Raw genomic sequence first — 10082 nt, forward strand, 5'->3', positions numbered from 1 at the left:
TATGCTAAAAGAATCCCTTGAAAGAGTCAAGAGTGAGAATATCATGCTGAATATTGAATTGACTCAATATAAAATGTTGTGTACTAACATTGATTCTTGCAGGTCTACTGAAGTTCCTTTAATCATGTTTAATAATGAACTAGAGCATGTTAAGAAAGAGATAAAGGAAACCAATGATAAAAATGAGAAACTAGAAAAGGACCTAGAAATTGCAAGAAAAAGTAAAAATACAGCAAGCACGGGTGTTCCCAAGTGGGTAAAGGAAGCTCAGACAAAAAGAACAGAAGGTCTAGGCTATGTTCATAAGAAGAAGTCCACTGGAAAGAAAAAGAAATATGTGAACTTACCTAGTGAGACCGTTTGTTCTTTTTGTGGTAAAAAGGAACATCGCAGTGAAGAATGTACTAAGAAAGCAAATCTGTACAATAAGAATGTGAACTATGTTTGGCAGAAGAAATCTGATTTAAATGTGTCAACACAGGAACCCATGAATGAAAGGGTTCCTGCTACTAACCCTTAATTTCTTTTGCAGGTCGCAGTGAGGGGGAACAACCAGTGGTACCTCGATAGCGGTTGTTCTAAGCACATGACAGGAGATGAATCCAGATTTCTCTCACTGACGGCCTATACAGGGGGAACAGTGACCTTTGGAGACAATAAGAAAGGCAACATTGTTGCTGTTGGCAAAGTAGGAAGGTCAAGTTCCCATGCAATTGACAATGTATTTTTAGTCGAGGGTTTGAAGCATAATCTACTCAGTATATCTCAGCTTTGTGATAAAGGAAACTCTGTAAGCTTTTCTTCTGAAAATTGCAAAATCATCAACAATAACACTGGAAAAATCGTTTTGGAAGGAACTCGTAAAGGGAACACGTATACCGTGGATCTTAACAAAGTTCCAAAATACAATCTATCCTGTTTAAGTGTTATTGAGGATGATCCACTTCTATGGCATAGACGTTTTGGACATGTTAGTCTTTCATTGCTTGACAAATTAAGGTCAAAGGACTTGGTAATCGGATTACCTTCTATCAAATTCCTAAATGACAAAATTTGTGAAGCTTGCATCAAAGGAAAGCATGTTCGATCATCATTTAAATCAAAGAAAATGGTAAGCACCACAAAACCATTGGAACTCATTCATATGGATTTGTGTGGCCCCGTTAGAATTCAAAGTAGAAGTGGAAAAATATATGTCTTAGTTCTTGTAGATGATTATTCTAGATTTACATGGGTCATATTCTTACATAGTAAAGATGAAACTTTTGATATGTTTATGACTTTCTTGAAAAAGGGCTTAATTAGGCTAGATTTTATTTCTACTGAATGACAAATTGCTGATATATTAACTAAGCCTTTAAGCAGAGACAAGTTTGAAAAGATGCGTGTGGAATTGGGGATGCTACGGCTCAAGTGACTTTTGTTTGGAACCCCTAAGGTAAAATCGGATGTAACTAACGATGCTATGCTCAATCTTGTGTGCATAACACAGCTGAAATTATCCAGGGGAAAGATTTGTGAAGTATTGAAAAGTCACGTATACATACTTTTAATATGTTAAAAATATTGAGCCATGTTTTTTTTAAGTTCCCTTTTCATCATTCTTTACTCTCTGTATCATGATCACGTAAATTATCATCATAATTTACAATCAATTTGCTCTTATTTATCCTTTTCATTTTTTATTTATCTGTTTTTTTTCTTCTTGTTATTTTCTTTCTTATCTTTTATTCCTATCTTATTTTTTTTATTCTTATCTTTTTCCTTCCTTATTTTTTCATGATGAATTTTTCTATTCCTCAATACAAAAAGATCTTATTTGCTACGTAAGATAAGAAGCATGTATATCAACTTCTTAACTTACGATTTTATTTTATCAACATTGAATTAGATGAGTGCAATTATTTCACCAAATTAAATCCTACTACCTCTAAAACTACCCCACTACCTCACAGTTTAAACCGTCACTTTTCTTTCTCACTCCTCCCCATTAAACTCTTTTTCTTCTTTTCACTCCACCTTCACCTATCAAATCAATTAAATTCCCCATACACTCCCATAACCGGCCTCACTCTCTCTCCTTCCTATTCACACTATTCATCTTCTCCTTCCCTTCATTTTACCTTCAACACCATGAAAACCAACCGAAACACCACCCCAAAAACCCGATCACCACCATTCAAACCCTCCTCAAACACGGGGTCTCCACAACCGGTGCCAATTGCGGTGGTGCATCCATCTGCTCAGCCAAAGAGGAAGGCTAAGGCTGTGAAGGGCGGCGACAGGAAACGGCGCGCAACCACCAAATTCCCATCATGGAATTACACTCTCGGATATCACATCAACTATGATTGGTGTGTGGCGAGTAAGTTCACTGAATTTACTTCTTTAATTGATTATCAAAAATGGACTCACTTGTTCCAGAATTGTTCTCATTACCCTGTTTATCCTAAATTTATTTATGAGTTCAAAAATACCTTTCAATGTGATAATGGTGTGTGCTCGGCCGTAGTTAATGATATTCCAATTTCGTTTGATGCCAATTATCTTGGAAATCTATTTCAAGTTCCTGTTAAAGGCTATTGTTCTTATTTAAAGCACAAACAATCTGTAAACATTGGCCATAATGATGAATGCAAAATCCTTCAATTTATTGGAGGAAATCCGAAAGTGAAAACTACTCACCATCATGCCCTAACACCCCTTCATAAGCTACTGTTTACCTTCACCTGGAAGGGTATAGTACCCCGTTTACAAAAACGGAGTACCGTATCACTCTTGGATGCCTCCCTCATATTCTGTCTTGCATGCAAAATACAGATTAATTTCCCTGCTCTAATGATTGAACACTTGAATGTTTATGCTCAAAAGACCACAATTCCATATGGCTCTTTCCTTACTGTGTTGTTCAAATCTTTTGGTATTGATGTTGAATGTGAATCCCCAACATATCTCAAACCCGATAATATCCTCTCTGAACAATCATTACTTAGACTGAGTCTTAGGCTTACAAATGGCAAAGTATGTTTTGTGCCTCGGAAAGGAGGGGAGAAAAAGAAAGGGAAAGGGAAAGAAGCTAAGGAAGAATGTGATGCAAGCAGTGACCAGGGTAGTGAGGAGGCTAGTGAGGGTGCTACCACCTCCAGTGATTCTGAGGGAGATAAGGAAGAAGAAAAAAGTTCTAACGGAGAGAAAAACAAAGAAAAAATACTTGAGGGAGATGTGCAAGGAGAAAAACAGGAAGATTCTGAGGGGGAACATATGGAAGTTTCTGAGGGGGAAGCTCGACAATCTGACTTACATGAGGGGCAGGGAACTGATCAAAGTGAGAGGGAACATACCACAGACTCTGAGAGCACAGCTGGACCACCTGTCATTCCTGTGTTTACAGGGGGCCTTAGAAGGAGTAAGAGGAATGTGGTCAAGCCTGCCCTTTCTACTACACACCCTGTGACTGTAGAAACCATCAGCTCCTCAGACAAATCTGATTCCACCTTCAAACCTACCCAAGTTCCCTCTTCCACGGAACCCTCTTCTATTCCTGTCTCACCTACTAGGCAGCCTTCTCATTCACCTTCTCCTCCTCCATTTCAGCCTACTGGCTTTGCTGCTTTCTCTGGAACTCGTGTGTCTGTTTATGATTTTCAACAGGTTCAAGCAGATATGGAGAAGTTGACTACTCTGGTGAGCAAGAAACTGGAGGAAATGGCCTCGGAACTGCTTTCTCTTAAAGGCCAGGTGCAGGCTCTGGCAGATTCTCAAGCAACCGGATTTGCAGGCGTAGAGGCAAAACTTGCACAGGCTGAAGGCAAGTTTAGTGAAGGCAACAAGGAGATCTTGGAAACTATCAACAGAGTAGCCTTTGAGGAAGTCGAGGAAGACTCTATTGATCCCACAAATCCAACCCTTGATCCTACCAATGCAGCCTTTTAAATCCTTGATTGCACTTATTCTAATTTCATATGTTGAACAATTTTATTTTGGTCTTGTTTAATCTCTCTGAACTTTGGTTTGTACGCCTTTATCCTTTGCTACATTCTCTATGTTCCTCTTCTATTTCCTAAATCGGAACTTGGCTCGTATTTTTCATATGATTGTGTGTGGTTGCTGATGATTTAGTACCTAACTTATTTTTGCCTTGCATTATTTGAGCTCACTATTCCCTACGTAGTCTAGTGGGAGTATAGCAAAATGTTTTTTTTCAATCTTTTGATAATGCCAAAAGGGGGAAAAGACAAACTTCATGGCGGCTAAAGTGTTTACCAAGGAACTCACACATCGAAGGTACAAACTTTTGCCAAGTTCAGTTTTTAAAGTCTTTGTTAATTTTTCTTTTGCTCAGTTTTTTTAAAAAAAAAAAAAAAAAAAAAAAAAAAAAAAAAAAAAAAAAAATACTTTTTAATATTTTTCTAAGTTCTTTAATTGTTTTTTTTGTTTTCATGCCTTACTCTAAATTTTTGTTGCATGCCTGGATGATTTTATTTACCTAAGTTTGTCAATGTTTGTCATCATCAAAAAGGGGGAATTTGTTGAGCCTTTTGGTTTTGATGGACAAATTGACAAACTCGACTAATGAATGTTTTGAGTCTTTGGTGAATAAAGGATTCAAGCAAAGTTCGTTCCGGAGTAGGAACTTGGATGCGGAGTAGCATTCTTTAAAAAGCCTCGTGCAAATCTCACGTTCTAGTTTTAATTGTGAGCACTCAATAATATAAAGTCGGAAAGGAACTCAATGACTTATGTTAAAGACTACTGGAATAAAAGTTAGTTTTAAAAGATAATTTCTTAAAGAAAAGATAATTTGTAAAAGTTTTAATAAAGATAATTATCGAAGATAATTATCTAGTTGTTTTAATAAATAATAAATTTATCTTTTCAAATAAAATCTTTTTAAACAAACTTTTGATAATCTTTTAAACAAATATTTGATAAGGATAGCAAGCGGTTTTTCTGTGTGAAAATCTTTATACGGCTAATGATTATCAAGTTGATTAAGATAGTAGACTAATTAGATAAGGCTAGGAAACCTCTTCATGATTACCATCTGTCAAGATAACTCCACAAGTTGTTAGTGGGTTGTTGGCATGTGGACGTGATTATAGTGGAGGTTAATGACTAAGCCTTCTCTATAAATACTCATGCAAACTATCTCAGTAAAACATAACTCTACAATTCACCCCCCCTCTTGTATTAGCCAGTTAGACTTTCAGTCCCCCTCCCTAAATGGCTAAATCTCACCGGAAACAACCGCTCTCCTTATCTCCACGTCGAAAACAACTCCCCATCCTTAACCCCCACCCTGATACATCTCTCCTCCCTTTCCCCAACCGCAAAACCAGTTCCCTCTCCCTTTCACTGCACGACTTTCCTCTTTTTCTGTGCAGGGGGAGGAGAAGGGAGGTCGGTGATGGTGGAAGGGAAGAGCTATTTGTTTCGGTGGTTTAAAAATTTCAGAGGTGGTTTAGGAAGGCGGTAATGAGCCAAGCCAAGGATTTGACTCATTAAGATCTAGAGTCAAACCCGAGCCCACTTGAACCAAGCCTATACGTACTGATGAGCATTGTTAACACTCCTAGTTATGAGCAATAATATTTATCTTGATTGTCTTTCATGTCAAAAATATATTACATAATAAATTTGTATGAATGAAGGTAAGTAGGTAGCTATGCCATTATATGTACTTAAACATGGATACCACAAATAGCCAAAATGAATTTTTCATATTTCATATCCAAAATAGGAATTATCCCATTATTCTGAAAATATAAATATTCCTATAATCACAAAGCTTCTATAGAATACTATACTTGGCATTAGGTATGGACCAAACACTAAATTTCCACTTAGGTTGTCACTCAACTAGGCTGACGAAACGTGGCAATTATAAAAGTCAAAAGACATCAAATCATTTTCTGATGACAATATGTAAATAGGTAGTTGAATGGTAAATTTTATCTCCTTATATTTACTCACCCTTTTCACCCACTAATATATTTGGTTATGTAATCAACAAAATTATATATGAAAAAAAAAAAAGATTAGCTATTGAGTATCTTATCATCGAATAGCACTCTCCTTATTATAATGGATTTTTGACCTAAGTAATATATATGTGTTTGTTTGAGAGCTTTTGATTTCTTTTGTCTTTTAACAACTCTCTCTCTCTCTCTCTCTCTCTCTCTCTCTCTCTCTCTCTCTCTCTATCTATATATTATATATATATATATATATATATATATATATATATATATATATATATATATATGTGCGCGCGCGCGTGTGGGGAAAAGATCCAAAAGATATTACATACTTCCTCCACTCTATATTACTCGCAATATACCTTTTCGACACACATTTTAAGAAAGAGATTTGAGGGTGTATGTAACAATGTAAGAAAATTAAAAAGCGTTTTGTGTCTGAATTATTTTGATTAGTTTGCTCGTTTACACCCTGAAATCTATATCTATGAACTAAACTATATGCTAATATATTAAAAAGCATTCCTAAAAACGTTTATATGCCACATGGGCACCCTCCCATCATGCAAAGGCTTTCATTCGTGTCAACCTTGATCTCAATTTAAAAATTAAACAATGTTATTACAAGTGATAGATCATGTAAATAATCTTTGTAGTTCGATCTGATACCATATGAGAATATTTACCGGAGCTTTCTCATTGATAAAGCGTCAATATATATATACAAAAGTATTCTAGGTTAGACTAGGGCTATATTAGAAAAATACAAACTAAATAAAATATATACAAAGAGAACAAATTGAGAATGTGTCGAATTGTTATATCTATGTATTTAGATTCTTAACCCTTCCCCAGTTGATTCTTGTTTGATTTTGTTAAATTTATTTTTATTATCGTTAATTGTCAATTGTAGATGTATTATGGCTTTAATTAATGATATATAGTGTCCTTTAGGACTTTTTGAAAAATAAAAAAAATTGGTAGTGATAACAATTGTGGAGTATTATAAAAATTTTCTATTAACCTAATTTTTTGAAAAATCATATTAATATAAGCTATTTTTTAATACTAATATTTTTAAGAGTGTTTGTTAAATAATCAAAGAATTGAATTATTTACAATTTCATGACGTTAAATTTTTTTATCACTAAACAAAGATTACAAAAAGTTACTGGAGTATTGCCCGAGATACTTACTCGTATCTTCTTCAAAAAATGTGTATCATAAGGGTAAGTTGCAAGTAATATGGAGCAGAACAAGTTTGTCATACCAAACGAAATATCTAATTATCACGTTACTAATTAATTTATGTTACAATTATAAAGTAATATTGTGACATTTTTTTATTACAAGAGTACGTAGTATGTGCTATTGTAATTTTGTAACTACTAGTCCGTAATCCCTAGTATCTAGCTTGTATGGATCACTTTGACGGTGACGATCGAATTGACGATTATACGACCTCCTCAGGTTAAATAACATGAGACGTTAATAAGCAAAAATTTAAGGAATTAAATTTAATGATAATCGTTTAGGAATTATGATTGTTTTATTGATAAGCAAAAATTTAATTTAGATTAGATGGTATTCGATTCCCTATCATAAAGTATATTGAAAACCTTTTTTATTTTATTTATTATTATTTTTTTTCTTCTTTTTTAGGAAAAGTATATTGAAAACTTCACTCCCCATGCAAAATTAATGTACGTGTGAATTTTGTCAAAGTATTCTCCTATTGACTATAAGGAGGCTAAGTGAATATGGATTCAAATATTCTTGTAGAAAAGTTCTCTAATTCAGCAATAGCAATATAGCTAGCAGTTAACTTTTGAACCAAGTGAAAACACTATTAGGAAAATAATAAGAGCGTTTGGTAAGGTATTGTTTATATAACAGTTAATAGGAGAGATAGCGTTTTGATAGCTTTTCTCACACGTTAAAAATGTTAGTGTTTGAAAGATAACTAGTAGCATTTATCACAATTGGTTTACTTTTTCAATATAATGTTTGTTTTTTTAATTGTATTATAATATTTCAATCGCTATTCTTTACCAAACATTCGTATTATTAAATCGCTGCATTTACAATTATTAACCTCCACCTATACTAATTGATAGTTATCCGCTACTCTATTGTTAAAAGTTATTCGCTACCGCTAATTTCATATACAATTAAAAATTTCTCTTTTTAATAATTCTAACTGTTTCTCAATGGAAATAGAAATAAAATAACAAACGAGGAGTATTATAAAACAAACTTTATTTATTTTTGACTGGAAAAAACAGTGCAAATGAAATTAAAGTAAACTCCCTAGAAATATTTAGTCCAAGTCTTTTGTAAAGTTTTTTTTTTTAAAAAAAAAAAAAAATTACTTTAGAGATTCCGCCCTAACTGAATGACAGTGACCATACCTGAAAACTGATAAAGAAATAAAGAAAGGGTGGGGAAGGCCCACGTGGTGGCAAAGCCAACTAAGAATAATTTTTGGCCCTTTGGGTTGTTGAAAGATGATATGCCCAATGGAAAAGCTCATGTGAACGACAATAACTACTACCTGAAAATATATAAGAAAGATATCCTAAATAAAGGTGAAAACAAACTCAAAAGCACACCTGTACTCTTTACATACAATTTTTTACTAACTCTGTTACATATTATGTGCAACTTTTGGGTATTATTTGTGAAACATAAAATATTCCAAAGTTACACATAATATGTAACGGAAATAGTAGTTATTTTCGTGTATACCTAAATGCAATGTACTTTAAAATGAGCAAAACTGATAAGTTTAATATCGATAACCAAGTGAACTTGAGAATAAAATAGCGGTCTTGCAAAGTCTATTGAAAACTCTCCCAACCAATGTTGTTATTACTCCTTAATTAACTCGCTGATACAAGTGCAAGGAAGTACGGCGCCATGACGGTATCAAGGTGCACTAAAATTAGGTCAAATGTTAAAAAGAAGGAAAATTCTTCCGATAACTAATTAACTGTTGTTACATCCTAATAATGGTACAAACTTAAATCAATCTAACTCAATTACTCGTTGATCCAGTTAACTGATCCAACTACGAGGGAATGTGGTGGTATCTAAGGTGCAATAATAATCAAATCAAAGCACTTAAATCTTGAAAATTGAAATTCATTCTATCCCACCTTCAACAAACAATTGTTAAAAAGAAAAGGTGATCTCTGAAGGTAGTGTACTAGTGTGGTTGTCGAAAATGAAAGAAAGAAAAGATGATGTTTCTATATCTCAAGTCCTTTTCAGCTTTTTGTTTTTTGTCCACAACTTGCGTAGACTTAGTGCAATAAAAAGAGTCTTACTTGATGTCAGTATACCTTGTTATCATTGATTAAACCCAATTTAGTACTAACCATGTTCCTTTGTTTTCCTTAAAAAGTAAGCCATTCATGCTTAGTAATGTTGTACTATGTACATATATATGGAAGAAATTAAAAGAAAAGATTAACCTAAGAAATTAATGTGTTAATTAAATGTCAGTATTCAAGTTTAAGCGTTTAATAATAGATAGTGGTTGGAATTTAAGTAGTGTTAAGACTGTTAACTACTTTATGGTTAATAACAATTATTAATACAACTTAAGAGAATTAAACAAGTAAACCAAGAATGAAGAAGAACAGTAAAAGTGACACAAGAAAATGGAAAAATTGTCATAATTAATCCCAACTTTGCCTCATCCGTCGTAAATAATCCTAACTTTCGATTATTTTTTATTAATCCGAACTTTATACCTCGTCCGCCCATAACACTCCCAACTGGTCATCCAACCTAATAGTACAAGTTACCAAACACGTGTTGGCATATGATTGGTTTTAATAAAATATATATATATAAGAAAATCATAATATCAAAAAAAATAAAAAGAAAAAAAACCACCAACCCTGCCACCAACGGCCAGCCCAACCCCCTTCCCTCTGAGCGTCGGCTGCCGCCCAAACCCCCTTCTTTTCCCCCGGTGCCGGCACTGTCCCCGACCACCCTCCCCTTTCCCTTTAACACCTCCCGTCGCGTAATCCCTCCCCCTCCCCTCTAAAAGCAGCGCAACTCAACATCCACCAGCCAACTCTATTCGCCTAG

General features: G+C 34.2%; 1 protein-coding gene across 1 annotated transcript; it reads left to right on the forward strand.

Annotated features, from left to right (window-relative positions):
* Positions 1-1218: 1218 nt before the first annotated feature.
* On the forward strand, positions 1219-3933 carry LOC110719726. The gene is made up of 2 exons (XM_021898716.1): positions 1219-1371; positions 2737-3933. Exon 2 carries the CDS (start codon positions 2839-2841, stop codon positions 3931-3933), a length of 1095 nt encoding a protein of 364 aa, XP_021754408.1. The 5' UTR covers positions 1219-1371; positions 2737-2838.
* The last annotated feature ends 6149 nt before the right edge of the window (positions 3934-10082 follow it).

Source organism: Chenopodium quinoa, unplaced genomic scaffold (assembly GCF_001683475.1).
Source record: "Chenopodium quinoa cultivar QQ74 unplaced genomic scaffold, ASM168347v1, whole genome shotgun sequence".
In the NCBI taxonomy this organism is placed as follows: Eukaryota; Viridiplantae; Streptophyta; class Magnoliopsida; order Caryophyllales; family Amaranthaceae; genus Chenopodium; species Chenopodium quinoa.

Bases quoted from the DNA above. Each gene is read 5' to 3' on its own strand.
- LOC110719726 (XM_021898716.1), top strand. From the start codon at position 2,839: ATGATTGAACACTTGAATGTTTATGCTCAAAAGACCACAATTCCATAT.